Source organism: Podarcis liolepis (genome assembly GCF_965112155.1).
Source record: "Podarcis liolepis genome assembly, chromosome: 8".
Classification (NCBI taxonomy): Eukaryota; Metazoa; Chordata; class Lepidosauria; order Squamata; family Lacertidae; genus Podarcis; species Podarcis liolepis.
In genome coordinates this window covers 30,321,507-30,339,485 of record NC_139560.1, presented here as the reverse complement: position 1 = coordinate 30,339,485, position 17,979 = coordinate 30,321,507, and the positions used below count along the sequence as shown (strand labels likewise).

The following is a 17,979-nucleotide window of genomic DNA, read 5'->3' as shown; positions in this document are numbered from 1 at the left end:
AGGGACAGGTTGTTCTACAGAAAGCTTTCCATCTTGAGAAAAAGCAAAAATGGTTCTCACTTAAGCTGGTCCGAATGTTTCAATTATGTTCCTATATAAACTATTTCTATATACAGTTTGGGCAACACCAATTAGTCTGCCAACTACACAACCGATACTAGCTACATAGGGTTGAGTCCAACTAAGTCATGATTAACTTCTGAATTGATTTCAGTGGGTCTACTCAAAGAGTATGATTTAGTGGGATACAAACCATGGTTCACACTGTAGGTTGTCTTCTAGCTTGGAGTTTAAGTAACTGGATCATATTTTAAAATCTGATTTTTTTTAGCCTTGTGAAGACTGCTAACAGCTCCTCTGAATGCTTGGGCATAGAGAACCAAAACCCCACCACCTACATAATAGGAAGTTGGCATTCATACCACCACATATACCCCAAAAGTGAGTCAAAGTGCATGTGTGAATATGCACCTCTAACTCACCACATCATTCCCCTGGGCGCATCAGTGCTTACCCAGGCATAGGCAAACTCAGCCCTCCAGATGTTTTGGGACTACAACTCCCATCATCCCTGACCACTGGTCCTGTTAGCTAGGGATGATGTGAGTTGTAGTCCCGAAACATCTGGAGGGCCCAGTTTGCCTATGCCTGGCTTAACCTCTCATTTTCACCTTTTAACATCTATTCACTTTCTTGCCCTATCATCTTCGTTGCTACTTTCTCTCACACATAAGCTCTTTTCTGTTTTCCTCTTCCTGATTTTCCAGCTGTTCTGCTCTTTGGCGATGAAGCAGCCTCAAGGTTGTCAGGTAGCAGTCCCAGTTCTGCTGCTATCCCTGCATCCCCTTGACCTATATTGCCACAGATCCAATTTCTCTCACAAGTGCTGCACAATCATTGACAACAGAACTGGAAAGAATACAGCACATTTTCCACTTGCTATCCTCCTCGAAATGCTCACTGTAGCTACAGCACACCCCAAAGGGCCATAGCTCAGTGGCAGAACATTTGCTTTGCATGCAGAATGTGCCAGCATCAATCCATGGCACCTCCAAAGTAAGGCTGTGAGAAACCCTGCTTGAAATCCACTGCCGGTCAGTGTAGACAACACTGAACTTGATGGACCAACTGGTTATGATCCAGTATAAAGAAGCTTCCAGTGTTTCTAAAGGAATCTAGTGCCCAGTGTTGCAAGTGAACAATAGTCAAAACTGCTAAGAATTAAAAGGTAAAATGTTTTTTGGCTATTGTGATCCTGCACAGGGAAGTTCAGCAGACACATCGTTTGCTTTTCATTCTTCCAGTGCCGCCATCCAAAGGAGGATTATCTTGCCTCTATTCTTGTTTGGTGCCCAGGTATCACACTGTGGAGGCAACAGAAATTTCCCTCTTCAGATGTTCCACTGGAAGAATGTGTTATGTGCACAGCACTATCCCCTTCTACTTTCCCCAACAGGTCTGGAACATTCAGTCATATAATATAAGGCACTAGAGAGGGGGCAGGAAAAATATCTGAGTTTTAGATAAATAAGAAAAGCTATTGCTCATTTCTGTGCTGAAATTCTGCTCCAATAAAGTAGAAGAGTATTATCTGAAAGGGAGAAATTCAATGCCATGCTAAGAAAATTGTTCCATCGTGGCAAACATTTCAAGCTTGTCAAACATAATGATCCCCCTGTGTGCTGTTTTAGTGATTCTCCCAATACCCCCTCCCCCCCCAAAAAAGTCATTTCGGAGGAGAGGAGAGAAGCTTCACTGCACGAGTGGAAGTCCTTGCACAGGGCTTCCACTAAGGGGACTCATTGGTTGAATCCCACCCACCAGTGTGGTTTGTGCTAGGGGGCAACGAAACTGTTCTCGCTAAGACTCTCTTCCTTGGCACTAACTACAAAGTCAATCTGTTGTTATTTGATCACTGGTAACATTCCCTTGAAACAGGCTATTCAATATGTTTTAAGTGCTCAATCCAGGGGAAGCTTGGTTCATAGGAACTTGCAGAAATTACTCATAGTAAAAAAATTCAAACCAACATATGTAACTATCAAATAACAGGTCTAACATTTCTGGTACATCTTGTGATTGAGAGGTGGCAAAACCTGGGGTAGACCTGACCTCTGAGAAACCTGTATTCAGTGTCTATCCGTCTGTTTGGCTCTCAACAGATAAGGCACCTGTCCATGGATGGATGGATGTGGTATCCAGACAGCATCCTTCCACTCACCACAGAAACCCTCTGCTCTTTCCCTGGCTCCCTTCACCTCTTCCATTCCTTATTTAATTGTATTGCTATTGAAATCAACTTCACAGGGCTCTCCCCCCCTGAATTTCACATATTATATATGGCTAACAACACTGAAGTGCTCTTCAGAGTTGCCATATGCTACCTCCTACATCCCTTCCACAAATGGGTCTTCTCTGTGGACAACTTCATTGGATATAACCTAGTATTTCTAATAATCTATTAAACACTTTTTTAAAAAAAGTTGTTTTTGTGGTGGGGAAGGAAAACTACTTTAGCCCTCTTCAAGTTACCCAGTATTATGGTCAGTCAGGAGCTATTCACTACACAACAAGACTACTTGCATGCTCTACAGCAACTTTTCACAATCTTACCTAAAGGAATGTGTAAATGCGTGCACTCTGTAGGACACCAAGCAAACATTTAAAAATAAAGAGAAAGTTCCAGTATAAACACATGGGGATTTTCACAGTAAAAGTAGTGAGCTTGAGGTAGTGCAGTTATATGTTAACTGACTACACTCCAGAAGAAAACGGCAGCAACAGAAGTGAAGGGTTCGTTTTCAGCAATGAAATCTAGCTCTGAGATTCAGCAGTTCCAAGGAAATATTGTGCAATTAAATGCAAGTGATTTTAATTCTGAGTGAAGAAATCTGAGTGCAAGCACCCACAAACTGAAATAAGAAAGATGCAAATTTTTGTGTCGTCTACACGAAAAGCTGCCCAGAGTATAGCGAAGAACCCAAGCTTGGCTTAGTGCAGGCTCCTAAAGAGGAAATTGCAGCCACTTTGCCCCTACCCAGTCCTTTTTTGCTGCCATGTTGAGCTGCACAGAACTAAGCCAAGCTTAAACACAAGCCCAGATTGGGACACCATGCTAAGCTCCCTGCATATTAGCCATGGGGTGTAGCCAAAAGCAAGCTGGTTACAGCTTGTTTAATGACATGTCCGGGTTCGGGTGATATGCTAAGCCAAACCTTAGTGCAGTGCAACAGCTATAAAAGGGCCAGTGAGGAGCAATGTGACTGCAAACTCTTCAAGGGTCCACACCTTCATACATTCGTGTTCAGTCAAAGTTTGGCTTAACTTGACATGCAAACCAGGTCACTGTGTGGCTGCTGTTATACCATTAGGTTTCATCACAAGTTCCCACTACCACTGCTTTAATGAAGAAAAACAATTGGGCCCTTCAACCTCAGAAACAATGCAAATATTTAAATCTTTTTAAAAAATTAAAGCTTCCAGGATATAGAATCCAAAGCTACAGTTCACACATGCTCTGCTAAGGATACCTAGAGATCTTACAACCCAACACAAGCACGTTCCATCCCTCACCCCTAGAAAACCTCACCAACAGTACAAAACATAAACAGAATAAAAGATGAGAAGTTTTGTAAGCCACAATTCTAGGAGGGGAGTTAGTTTTCACAAAAATGCAGGTACTCAGAACATTACTGATTTATTTCTATATGCCTGGGATTCATGCAGCTCTCACATGCTTGCTTTCAGTAACTTGATGGCTTCTCTCTTTCTCGGTGTACAAGTAACCGAAGAAGAGAGAACATGCAACCCCATTCCAACTGATGTTTTATTCCCTACTGCCTACCCTCCAACATGATTACATCAAGAAAGGAACATCTAGATACAGGACCTCTTCAGATTTAGCACTTATCTTATTAGTGCAGTACCGGCCCAACTATTAGGTAGGTTGAGGTGGCCTGCTTCAGATGGCAAATTGTGGGGTTTCGTTAGAGAGAAGCACAATGCAGCCATAGCTTTGTTAACACTCGGGAAGGAAATGCAATTTGCAGTCTCAGGCACCTAAATATCTTGGGAAGTGCACTGAATAGGAGAAACCTAATCAAGGCACATTGGAAAGATGTACGTAAGTCTCAATGTGGATCACTATTAGTCCATTCAATGCACTGGGGACCATTTCACATGTAAGTGGCACAGTCCCCACCCACCCATTAAAAAAATAGAATGCCTTTAGCACAAGGCCAGAGGTGGTAGTTCCCTGCTTGTTCATGTCAAAATAAATAGCTTAGTTATAGAATCAAGCTGTCAGTTCCCAGCTGGAAGCCACCAACTCTGCACTCCTGGAAGGGTTTGCAATTTTGTATTTGGCACTGTTGAAACCCTACACAGTGTAAACAGATACTACTACAGGCAAGGGGAAAATTAAAGTCATACTTCACATCTTCCAACTTCTTCGTTATTGCAGAGCCAACTGTTGAGAATGCAGCAGAAGCTTTCTGCCCAGCTTGAGACAGTGTTTCTGATGTCTTCTTATACCTAGATTTAAAAAAAAAAGTCAACCTATTATCACAATTCTCAAACACCTGCACCACAAGTGTTGGAACAGGCATACGCATTACTTTGCTCCTAGTGCACTTGAAATTAAGAAGTCATGCATTGCTAGTAAGGCAGCTTCTTCAACCCTTAGCATTTCCAGTGAACACTAGCTTCGGTACATCAAATTTATCTGAAAAGTTAGCTTTTGTAGCCTGCGTCCCTTTCCTCTATCAAAATGAGAGAAACTGGGTTTAGAACTCGTGTGTGTGTGTGTGTGTGTGTGTGTGTGTGTGTAAAAGTGCCATAACAAGTCACAACAAGGCATCTATAGGGGAGCACATGGTATAACTGATTTGGTTTAAAATGGAAAAGGTTTGCCAATAACACATGTCTTTCGCAATATACATGGCAAAATATTTGCTCCACGATACAATTTGTGTGGTAAGAAAACAGTTGGGAGAGTTGCCTCATCTTCCTATCAGATTTAACCAGAAAAAGTTCTAGAAAATTGCAAGACATCCAGGTTCTTTTGTCTGAGATGATGGTGCCAAAATGCCATATTGAGTCTTTTACACACAGTTGCATTAGGTGTTTTCAGCAACTGTAGCTGACCAGAAAGAATGAACCATCTGGCCACATGTTCAACACATGTGCTTAAGAGCAGGGACAGGAAGCTGTGGTCCTGCAGATGTTTTTAAGTGCAGCCCTGCTAGACCAACTGTATATAGCCCAGCATTCTGTTCCCATAGTGGACAATGAGGATGATAAATTGATGTAATGTTGAGGTGTGTGTGTGTTTGTGGTGTAGAAATGAAGAAAGTATGTATCTGATTCTATCAATTGCTTCCCATAAAATACATTGGAAGTGTTTTCACAATGAAAACATCTATGTTCAAAAACAATTGCAATGGCATTCTCACACCACGATCTCCCAGACAACCAAAAAAACCACTGCCTCCAATATATGTGTGTCGAACTACAGCTTAACCCTGACCAATGGTCATGCTGCCAGGGATTGATGTTAAACAACATTGGAAGAGCCAGATGCTTAATGGTATGACAATTTTAACCAACCCTAGAAAGAAGCTACCTTCTGCTTTGACTAAACCTTGCCAAGACATTAAGGACCACTTCGCAAAGTTTTCCTAGCTCAGACTTCATGCAAAGTGTCTGAATACTCTCCCACCACCGAAGAGAATCCAGGTGTACAGAAAACTAACATTTCAGGAAGAATGGTATCCTCTGAATGGTCCTGCTAAAACCCTCGCTACAAACATATAACCTGCCATCACTAGATCCTGAAACAAAGGCTTCCTCTGAGAAAGCCCACCAAATTCAGCTGACGAGGAAACTCAAGCCCATCCCTTGCATTAAGGCAAAATAATTTAAGTGAAGAAACATACGCATTTGTTGCTGTGACATCTTGCCACCCTTTGGAAAGGTTCTGCCTCAGCTCCTGCAGTGAACTGATCCCCAGTTTTCTCTTTATTTCTGCTAGATGCTTCTCTTTAGCAGCTAGTACCTGTGACAAAGTCTGGATTTCTTCTTCCACCTACAAGATAGAGCCCATGAAGAAAATCAACTAGGGAAGCATAAGCTACTGAGGAATTATTTTAGAGCAGATGTTTTCACATTTACTACCAACATTTCCTTGTTTGGAACAAATTACACTTGCATCCTTTAAGGGTTTAAATATATGTTAATTATAGGTTTCAGTTTGAGACAAAACACCAACCGATTCTGATTCAGTAATCAACTAATAGAGCCCCAATTCAATTGCATGGGTAATTTTCACATCTACTTATTAATGAACTTATTGGTTGCTTTTGGTTATTGGTTGCTTTTTTCCCACAAAAGCAACCCAAAGCAACTTACAATTAAAATAACATTCACATTAAAAACAGCATAAACCAAAACAGAAAAATCTAAAACTTGTAATGGATTGAAGGCAATATAATTCCCTCTGTTCCCAATGTTCAGGCTGCAAGATAATCAGGGTTGTTGTTTTTTGTTGGGGTTTTTTTTAACAGAACTACAGAAAGCCCTCAGGCAAAAAAAAAAACCCCTAAGCGACGGTGAACCCCACAAACAGTTTGGTGATGACAGAATGCTCGGTGGCCATGTTGATTTGGGGCAGGGTAATGGAAAAGAATGGTTGAGTTCCTGAACAGCATCGCTGCACAGTACAATGTTTTGTTTCAGGTCCCACTGTCACAGAACGAAGAGCAAGAAACATGAAAAGCTTTGAAGGCACAATCAGAGCAAAGTGAGTGCTACATCTGCAATGTCTTTCAAGTGTTCTTACTCTAAACCAAAGCCTTCTGCATTTGCAATTCCAAATGCCAACTTCTGCTTCAGCTCTTTTTTTTAATTCTGTAAGGCGGCAGAGCTGACCGAAGCAAGTGTGGCAACAGGTAACCAGGAACTACTTTTGCTTGCAAAATAATATACTGATCAATATGTGTAAATTAAAATGGACGCACTGATATTTAAATGTATTGTTTTTTGTTTTTTTTTTAATTTTAAAAAACCTTTATTATGTCACATCAATTAAAAAACATAAATGCATCTTCCATAAAAACGAGCACAAAAACAAACAAGTTTCTTACTACTTAGGTACACATATCTTATATAAATCAAATTCATTATCAGACTTCCCACCACCACGTCGAGAGCCATAACTCAGCAATATATTCAGCAGTGTCTTCATCTAGTCGTAGTTCGTACCTCGCGGTTTTTATATCATACCAACTGTAATTTTTACATTTCCCAAAGTCAACTCCATGTATGAGAGAAATTTATTCCAATCGTTAATAAATTTATTATTTCTCTGTTGCCTGATCTTTTGAGTCATTATTGCTGTATCCATGTATTCAATTAATTTATTCTGCCAATCACTGATCGTTGGGATGTGCGATGTTTTCCAACTCTGCGCTAACAGTATCCTTGCGGATACTGTCGCATACTGGAAAAAGATTTGGTCGTCTTTATTGATTTCTTCTCCTATCATTCCTAGAAGGAATGCCTCAGGCTTTTTTGGGAATGTATACTTTAGGATCTTTTTTAGCTCATCATATACCAACCCCCAAAACTTTTTTATTTCTTCGCAGGACCACCACATATGGAAGAAATCTCCCTCTTTCTTCCTACACTTCCAGCACGTCTTGTCCCCAGTTCTATACATTTTAACTAATTTTATTGGTGTGATGTACCACCTGTACATCATTTTTTCCATATTTTCTCGGAATCTGACGCAGGCTGAGAATTTCATGTCTTTAGTCCATAATTTTGTCCATCTTTCATATTCAATGGGGTGTCCTAGGTCTATAGCCCACTTAATCATAACATCTTTGATTTCCTCATCCAATGTATCCCAGTCTAGTAACTGGTTATACATTTTAGTTAGGAGTTTAGATTTTCCCTCTATTATTTCTAGTTGGAATTTGGATTTGTTCTTACTCATTCCGGTTTTTTTATGTTCACTCCAAATAGCATTAATTTGGTGATATTGGAGCCATCCCGATAGTTTATCTTTTAGTTCTTCGTAGGTTTTAATTTCCCATCCTTTATCTGATCTTCTTAGGAGGTCGGCATATGTCCATCTTTTACCTTCCATGTTTAGTTTCTTAGTTATTAGGATGTCAACGGGTGACAGCCACCAAGGGATATCTTTTTCTACTAACCTTTTGCACCTGTTCCACACCTCCAACAACGCACCTCTTATAATATGGTTGGAAAATCCTTTGTGTACTTTCCCCTTGTCCTGCCACAGGTACGCATGCCACCCATGTCTAATATTAAAACCCTCCAAATCTAGTAGGTCCGTGTTATCTAAAGCTATCCATTCCTTAGTCCAGCAGAGGCATGACGCCTCATAGTATAATTGCAGGTTTGGCACTGCAAACCCTCCTCTATCCCTTTTGTCAGTGAGCAACTTATATTTGATTCTGGCCCTTTTACCCTGCCAGATGAATCTGGAAAGGGTCCTCTGCCAATCTTTGAACATAGTTGTGCCCCTGACTACTGGGATGTTTTGGAATAGGAATATCATCCTTGGAAGGATGCTCATTTTGATGGCTGCCATTCTTCCCTCCCAAGAAAGTTGTAATCTATTCCAGCTATCTAGGTCTCTTTTGCACTCTTTCCAAGTTCTATTGTAATTATCTTCCACCAGATTTATATTTTTTGGTGTAATCTAGATACCCAGATATTTAACCTTTTTCGATACCATTAACCCGGATTCCAACTCGATTTTATTTTTTAGTTGTTCATCTACATTTTTTATCAGCATCTTCGTTTTGCTTTTATTCAATTTAAAGCCGGATAGTCTACCAAACGTTTCCATTAAATGTATTGTTAATGTAAACCACTTGGAGGTCCTTCTTGTGTTTTTCTGTTTGGTTTGTTTTGTTTTCCCTTTAATGAATTTGCAATTGTTAAAACCCCCAAATATATGAAGCAAAAAAATCAGCTGAACCTTTCATGCATACAGAGGTAGCTTAAGCCATAAATCAAGGTTATACATATTGTACTTTTCTTCCAACAAACACAGAGCCACTTTACATGGACCTTCCACTGAGACCAAGACACAATTAACTACAGAACAGCACCACACAGCCTTAGGCCATTCACTGTGTCCATTATAAGAACTCTGCTTATTACAAATTATTTTCCAACAGCACTATCAGAAAGACAGCCTCATAACTCCATATTAAATGCAACTGTGGCTCACACATGTGAATCAGATCAGTTTTGAGGGCCACACATAACAGGTTTACCTTAGCAAGCTCTCTTCTAAGTTCTTCCTGTTCTTCTTCTGACAAAGCTTCTGCAACATTAACTGAAGCAGCAGCATCTTCTCCAACTTCAGGAATCACTTCATTTTTCAGCAGACCTTAAAAAAAGAAAAAGAAAAAGCCCATAGATTTGTCATTTGGGGTCACTACTTTAAGATTGCTTTGTTGTCAAACATCCGTTATCAAGGCTGGTGGTGTGTGTGAAAATCAAGAGTGGGGGTTTCCCACCACTGCAATGGTGCAGGGATGGTGAACTTACGGCTCCTCACACACTGGACTGCATCATCCCCAACATTTCGGCTGTGCTGAAGGGTCACAGGTTTCCCATGCCCCTGATAAGAGGACTGTCTGATTTATCTTGCTGTAAGGAGCGTTTCAATGAATGGATGCATGACAACAGACGACATTTGACAGTGAATACAGAGTTCAATAGAGGCAGAAGCAAAAACTACATTTACAACGTTGAGCTGCTTTATCAAGGTTTTGTTATTTTAAGATCAGAATTAACTGCTACTCAGATTTCAGTAGCATGGCCTCATCCAACCTCTTAAAACCTTCTATCCTTACTACTACTGTGTGATCCAAGATTTCCCCATTTCACACCTTCCCTTTCACATCATATTCATACCCTCATGGTATCTTCAACTTCTGCAGAAACTGGGCGAGGGTTTTATAGATCATATAGACAATGCAGAAATGACAACCAAAGACGCTGGTTTACAGGAATCTGATTCCTGAAGCTTGGAAATCTGAAACTTGCAAATTCGTGTCCCAAAAAATACTGTAGAGGGTATACCATTCAACACTGGCCTGTTCTGGAAGTCCAAAGTTGTTCCCGATGCCCAGAAGGCATCCCAGACGACAACCAACACTCCTATGCAGCTGCACAGTAAGTTCAGTCATGGTGGGAAAACTATTTTGCATTACCAGTCTTCTCAAGCACATAACTGCCCCCAATATGGTTCCCTGGAACAGTCTGAAAATCAGAGGTTGGTGCTAAAGACCGATGTAGTAAATAACACCAATACAATCATGTCATTCCACATACCAAAGAGAATGTTCTTTTTCCAATAGCAAATGGAAGGATTTCCTGCAAAGCTCCCTTCAGATTACTATCAAGAGTCTTAAGCAGAAGGCAGTAAACCAATTGAGAATTATTCTGCATTACAGGAACATAAAAATCATTTATGCAAAACCTATCCTCAAAGGATGGCAAATAGTGTTTTAAGTTTTCATGAGCCAGCAAGCAACTGAATTAAAACATTCCGCCAAACGCCTCTAGTTCTCTGCAGTAAGTGCATTCTGGTTTAATTTTTTATACGAGTAGATTATTCTAGTTACCGTATTTTTCGCCTCATAAGACGCACCGGCCCATAAGACGCACCTAGATTTTGGGGGGGGGGGGGAAATAAAGGAAAAAAATTTTATTTCCCCCCCAGGTGCGCTGCGCTACACCAGGAGCTTGGGGCGTGCGGAGCTCAGCGCGCCCCAAGCTTCTGCGTGCAGGCAAGGTCTCCGCTAGCGTGGGAGAGCCGGGCGCCTCTCCCAGGGCTAGCGGACTCCTGCGCTAATCCAGAAGCTTGGGGCAAGCTGAGGTCAGCGCGCCCCAAGCTTCTGCGTGCCGGCAAGCAGTCCGCTAGCCCTGGGAGAGCCGCGGGGCTCTCCCAGGGCTAGCGGATCGCTGCGCTATACCAGGAGCTTGGGGCGTGCTGAGCTCAGTGCGCCCCAAGCTTCTAGGTGCGCGCAAGCAGTCCGCTGCCGCCCCAAGCCTGGCGCACCCGGCAGGAGGTCCCACCGGGTGCGCGAGGCTTGGGGCGGCAGCGGACTGCTTGCGCGCACCTAGAAGCTAGCAGTCCGCTGCCGCCCCAAGCCTGGCGCACCCGGTGGGACCTCCTGCGGGTGCGCCAGGCTTGGGGCGGCAGCGGACTGCTAGCTTCTAGGTGCGCGCAAGCAGTCCGCTGCCGCCCCAAGCCTCGCGCACCTGGCAGGAGGTCCCACCGGGTGCGCCAGGCTTGGGGCGGCAGCGGACTGCTTGCGCGCACCTAGAAGCTAGCAGTCCGCTGCCGCCCCAAGCCTGGCACACCCGGTGGGACCTCCTGCCGGGTGCGCCAGGCTTGGGGCGGCAGCGGACTGCTAGCTTCTAGGTGCGCGCAAGCAGTCCGCTGCCGCCCCAAGCCTCGCGCACCCCCTGCCGGGTGCGCCAGGCTTGGGGCGGCAGCGGACTGCTTGCGCGCACCTAGAAGTTAGCAGTCCGCTGCCGCCCCAAGCCTGGCGCACCCGGTGGGACCTCCTGCGGGTGCGCCAGGCTTGGGGCGGCAGCGGACTGCTAGCTTCTAGGTGCGCGCAAGCAGTCCGCTGCCGCCCCAAGCCTCGCGCACCCCCTGCCGGGTGCGCCAGGCTTGGGGAGGCATCGGACTGCTTGCGCGCACCTAGAAGCTAGCAGTCCGCTGCCGCCCCAAGCCTGGCGCACCCGGTGGGACCTCCTGCGGGTGCGCCAGGCTTGGGGCGGCAGCGGACTGCTAGCTTCTAGGTGCGCGCAAGCAGTCCGCTGCCGCCCCAAGCCTCGCGCACCCCCTGCCGGGTGCGCCAGGCTTGGGGAGGCATCGGACTGCTTGCGCGCACCTAGAAGCTAGCAGTCCGCTGCCGCCCCAAGCCTGGCGCACCCGGTGGGACCTCCTGCGGGTGCGCCAGGCTTGGGGCGGCAGCGGACTGCTAGCTTCTAGGTGCGCGCAAGCAGTCCGCTGCCGCCCCAAGCCTCGCGCACCCCCTGCCGGGTGCGCCAGGCTTGGGGCGGCAGCGGACTGCTTGCGCGCACCTAGAAGTTAGCAGTCCGCTGCCGCCCCAAGCCTGGCGCACCCGGTGGGACCTCCTGCGGGTGCGCCAGGCTTGGGGCGGCAGCGGACTGCTTGCGCGCACCTAGAAGCTAGAAGTCCGCTGCCGCCCCAAGCCTGGCGCACCCGGTGGGACCTCCTGCGGGTGCGCCAGGCTTGGGGCGGCAGCGGACTGCTAGCTTCTAGGTGCGCGCAAGCAGTCCGCTGCCGCCCCAAGCCTCGCGCACCCGGTGGGACCTCCTGCCGGGTGCGCCAGGCTTGGGGCGGCAGCGGACTGCTTGCGCGCACCTAGAAGCTAGAAGTCCGCTGCCGCCCCAAGCCTCGCGCACCCGGTGGGACCTCCTGCCGGGTGCGCGAGGCTTGCAGACACTCGCCCGAAGCAGGGGGAGCCCTCCCGAGGGCTCCCCGTGCTTCGGGCGACAGGCTGCCGCCCCAAGCCTCGCGCACCCGGTGGGACCTCCTGCCGAGGGCGCGAGGCTTGCAGGCATTCGCCCCATAAGACGCACCCCCGATTTCCTCTTCATTTTTGGAGAGGAAAAAGTGCGTCTTATGGGGCGAAAAATACGGTATATTTTTAGCTGTGCTGTGACTTTATTGGGGATATCCATCCAGGAATGTGCCATCTTGCATCCCCCAGAAGGATGGTGGGCAAAAGGGTTTTTGGCTCTTGTGCCGCACAACTCTCCTGGCTGCCTCCCAGTCACGCTGCAGGGAAGTTGTCTCAGGATGCACAGAATGACAGCTGAACACATCAGCAGAAGAGAGTCAGTGCGGTGTTGCAGTTGGAGCATTAAGATTGGGATCTGGGAAAACTAGGGCTCAAATCCCAAGTCAGCCGTGAAGCTCAATGGGTAACCCTGGGTAACCCTTCACAGAGAATGGAGTGGGAAGGAGTTAAATTTGCTTCTCTTCCACAATCAAGAGTATTGCTAGAAGTACTGGAAGGACACTGGTCATCGGTAAACAAGTTTATGTAGAATCCTACCTACTTAGTTAAACGTGCATTGCTACTAAAGCCATTTAGGATTCTACCAGGCCAAGAAGCATTTCAGATATATTCTTACATAGATCTCATTACCATAGACGAAATTGCACAGAGGTCATTTCCATCATATGTACTCACGGTAGAAAGCACCAATATTCACAGCAAGAACCCACTTTTCATAGGATGTGTATAGTAGTTATGGGGTACATAATAACCCATCACTCTGCTGGAAGATTGCTGTGCAGAGCGTGTCTAAGTGCAGATTCCAAATTCAGTTTTATCTAACTAAGTTGCAATCTTATTTCAATACTGTAATCGGTTTTAAAAGTATGCCAAAGTCCAATTTTAAGAAAAGTGTTGTAGTGGCAAGTATCTAGCTTTACCAAATAACTTAGTAAGTTAGTTATGGCCTGCAAGCATGAAATAGTATTAAAAGTTTGGTGCCTTAGGCATCAAACCATCTCTACAGAACCAGAAATTCTAGTCTGTCAAAACCTAGCTTGTAATGTCTAAGGAAGTCTTTCAAGTTTGTAAATTCATTTCTCAACACACACACACCTTTAATTTTTTGCAAAAAGATTTGCTGAAATCTGAGCATTATTCATTCTTTTCTGAGCATAATAAAAGGTGGTAGGGTAAAAATATGCCAAACTATGTTCAAATTTGACAGAACTAATTTTATTCTAAGTTGTTTGGAATAGTTTCTAGCAGTTATGTTGAATATATATATCACTTTGAAATTCACAAAGATTCCACTCCCAAAATCTTCCCCAAACTAGTGCCCTCCCAGATGTTTTGGACAACAATTGGCTGGGACCGATGGGAGTTGGATTCCAACATCATCTGAAGGACATCAGGGTAAGGAAGGCTGTGCTATAGTTACCTAAATCAGTATTCTATGAGCACTTGGGAAACACACACATTTTTTCCAAGATCAAGCACAAAGGAGAAGTTCAAGTGAGCTCTGAACCAAGAACCAGAAGAAAATTTAACTGGTTGTGCATGTCTCCAAGAGCCAGTGTGGCATCATAATGGTTAGAGTGTGTTGGACTATGACCTGGAAGACCAGGGTTCGAATTCTCACCCAGCCATGACGCTCATTGGGTGACCCTGGACCAGAGAAACAACAGAAAGCTTACAGCTTCTGCATAAGTCCTTGTTGTCAGATGCATGTGAAAGCTTGTTTTGGAACTGGATGCTAACACAACATTCCCCATTCTCTCAAATCATTCTCTATGCCTGATAGTGTTTAAGGCAGCTCTGAGGCAAAGTTCCACTAACATTTAATTACCTATTATTCAAATCAGGCTTTCAGTTGCTTCCAGATTATTGAGTGCATCCCTATTTCTTCATTCATTAAATCTAACACGCTATGTTTTGTTCCCTTCTGGGAACCCTGTTATGATCACTTCCATTCCAGCAGAAAAGCACAGAGCACATAACAACAAACACCTTAGGCTATAACTTTCAGAAAGCATCCTGAGCTATGATCTGCTCTTATAGTATGGATTCTCTTAAGAAGGCTGTAGATATAAAAACAGTTACCAGAATCCTTCAACACAGGAGATCCAGGAGGAGAAAAAGCCATGCTGGGCGATAGGTAGAGATAATTTCTATTAACTCCAGTATCAAAATCAAAAGGAGATTTGTAATCCTCATATAAATCCATATCCAGCCAGTCCATCACAGAGATCTCAGCATGCATGGGGGCCATTCATGTCGCTCCTGCATCCAGTCTTCTCCTCGCCTTTTCTTTGCACAAGTCATTTGACCTGTTAAAATCCGAGGCACCGATTTAAAGATGCTAGGCACTCACACCGTGTACCAGGTTTCCACTGGAGAATCGTAAGCAATTGATATAATTGCGAGGTTTAGGACACCAACCTAAAAAGCAATGGCTCGGGTACTCCTTAACTGCAGTAGTTTGTGCAGAGCAAGGCTACAACTTTTCAGTAAGCCCAAATCCACTCTACGCAACAAGGCATTTTCAGTAAACTGAATTGCCATGGGCTCTGGGAAGTCTCAGTCCTGTGCAGGATTACACCAGAGTTTTCAGTCTTTTTTTTTAAAGCGTCAGCTGACTGCTGTTGCACCAGGATATTCTTAATCTTCTAGGGCACAAAAGGATTACCAGCCATAATCTATCCTATAAGCCATCTGTGTAGGACTTTATGCCTGATTAATGGAATAGATTTTTCTTCTCCAGTGTGTAGCTTGCCAGCCCTGTGTGTCTTTGTATATATAGTAGACAGCTCTAGTCAAATTTCCTAGTGGGAGGGGGGAATCTGTATTTGTTGCTTGAACACAGCAGGTTTCTACAAGTGAAGTGCCTCTTTGTCAGACTGCAACAATCCCTTTTCTTACTTCCAGCTTCATCATGTTGCTGCATTCTACACTATCAACTGCAGAGATATGTCAGCCGACTGACTTCACCTCAGATGAAGGTCCTGGCGTGTAATGTAGCCTTTGTTAAGCTCTGCTGAACTCAGAAGTGGTATGGGGTATGTGGCTCCCCATCGTTCAGGAAAGTGCAACAGCAAGCATAATAGGTTACAAAGGAAGAAACAAGATGCTAACTGTCATCCTTAGAAAGGATCCATTTAAGAAAATGGGGAAGAAAATGAGCAACGAATATAGGCACAGAATTGCAAGTGGACAGTAGATGCACTAACTGGATGCCAAACTAAATTGACTGTGTAGGATACCGAAGCAAGACACATTTTTCAGGGTTTGGTCCAAAGCTTAAGTGGTGGAGATTATTTTGGAGGGGAACATAGGAAGCTGCCTTATACCAAATCAGACCATTGTTCCATCTAGGTCAATACTGTTGACACTGACAGGTAGCAGCTCTCCCCAGTTTCAGGAAGAGTGTCTCTGTCAGTCTAATCTGAAATTGCTGATGATTAAATATGGGACCTTCTGCACGCAAGGCTCTTCAATTGTACTACAGGCCTCTTCCCCTGCCCCCCAAAATAAAGCCCTTGCACAAAAAGCTGGCTTATTTATTTATTTATATTTTATTTATTTGTTAGAGACTTGTATATTGTCCTTCATCTGAAGATCTTAGGACGGTTCACGGTGTAAGAATTATGCAAGAGCTCCTCTATACTTGAGCCACATTTCAAGTATTGAGTGGGCATCTTGCTAGTGCTGTGTTGCAGACACATGGTTTTAAGAACTCAAAAGAGCTTAAAGAAAATCACCATGCTTTATTTGTAAAATATTACAGTCCATGATAAAAAAAAAGTTGTTTTATGGAACGTATTTTTATCTCACCTTTCATCAGCAGTACTGGGGCGGTTCACAACAATACAACACATTTTCAAATAAACCAACACATTTATAAGGTACATCACAATCCACAGAACATACCTCCCAAGCTCAATTATTAACCTGCAAATGCCTAGGTGGACAGATGCACCTTTAATTAGCACTGCAGGCCCATCAAAGTTTGTGCTTGCCATGTTTCAAACTGGAGACAATTCCATACGCCGGGTGCCACCATGGAAAAGTTTGAGCTTCTTTTTAGATGGATTACCACACTGATCCCCGATAGTTATGCAGGTCATTTAAAGCCCCCAGAAGCCTCTAAAAAGTCTTATTGCAAGAGTAATAAAGTTACAGGACAATTTGTAGAAGTGAGGGAGCGAATAGGACTGACTTTTAAAGTACCAAAGTATTCATACCTTTTAAGGAACATAATACAAAAAACATAGCATGAGTTATTTGTGTTCCTTTCAATCTCACTGAACACTTCGGTGGTCATTAATTTGCCACATGCACCAACAGAAACTGGATGTACCATGTTGCTCATTAATTGGTTCTTTTTTGGTGCTTACAAATGGCGCCACCACCCCACATTTCTGGATGCTCTATTTAAAGATATGTACTCCCAACCCAACGTTTTCCAAAATAGTGAGCATAAAGGAGCTGGGGAGGATTGACAGTAGGTACAATTCCTCTGCAAATGCTGATCGTCTTGTGCAACTACCACCCTCCCCTTCAAGGCTGGGGTGGATATTTCAAGGCAATACAGAAGGCACTTCATGTTCAGTTCCACCCTCAACATTCAACTGTGCTTTCCTTTCTCCAAAGAGTTTGGAGCCAGTATATGTCTGTTGAGGAGGTGCAGAGAAGTTCTGGGGCACAACCCCACAGTGCACTTGTTCACAAGCCTGTAAGTACCTACTGCAGTTGAATTCCTTGTTAACTGTGGGCCAGAAGCTTTAATTTTATTACAGAGGTGTTGATGAGACAACAGAGTATATTGCTTGTGGGCAAGGCACTTGAGCCAATTATAATGGAATTAACCTGAATGCGCTGCAATGTAAATTGGCTTGTTCAGGCTCAGCCAAGCATTATCAAGTGTCTTCAACGCTGGTTGCAGTAATTGGATTGCAATATTATCTGCTGAGGCACGGTTTCTTTTCCAATCATCCCTCAGGAGCAGTCCTGGGAAAACCAGCAAGCAGCCACCTAAATAGATACACACAGACGCAAAAACATATTGCACTGCAAAGGCAGTCTGTCACAGCTATTTGGGGAAAATTCATACACCCCTTCCGAAGACATGGCTACAGAGGAATGCTACTAAAATGAATTAATTTGGGGGACGCAGCATAACACCTCTTCTTGAGTGGCATTGAAGCACACGGCCATGCTCCTTCCTTCTGAAGAGCCTAGTCTTCCTTCCACTAAGTTGCTAAACCATCGCTTGAATTAGCAACTGTCAGCGGTTAATTGGGCAGCTGAAGGAGAGCAGGGACTCTAATAAGAAGGCATCAGCTTGCACCAGTGCATCCATGTGGCGAGGCTGATCCAGAGTCCTCTCACA

The 17,979-nt window shown here is 44.2% G+C and overlaps 2 protein-coding genes across 3 annotated transcripts in view; one reads left to right on the top strand and one right to left on the bottom strand.

The window, feature by feature from the left end:
• Positions 1-17,979, top strand: part of LOC310713404 (myelin P2 protein-like) — a 489,621-nt gene that overhangs the window by 32,896 nt on the left and 438,746 nt on the right. The gene's annotated exons all lie outside the window — the stretch shown is intronic.
• LOC310713391 (tumor protein D52-like) overlaps positions 1-17,979 on the bottom strand; it is a 40,921-nt gene that overhangs the window by 4,728 nt on the left and 18,214 nt on the right. For both annotated transcript variants that reach the window (XM_083517459.1, XM_083517458.1), the window contains exons 2-4: positions 9,312-9,427; positions 5,937-6,085; positions 4,432-4,533 (exon numbers count right to left, since the gene is read on the bottom strand). In XM_083517459.1, the coding sequence (XP_083373585.1) occupies positions 4,432-4,533; positions 5,937-6,085; positions 9,312-9,427 (367 nt within the window). The remainder of the gene's footprint in view (positions 1-4,431; positions 4,534-5,936; positions 6,086-9,311; positions 9,428-17,979) is intronic.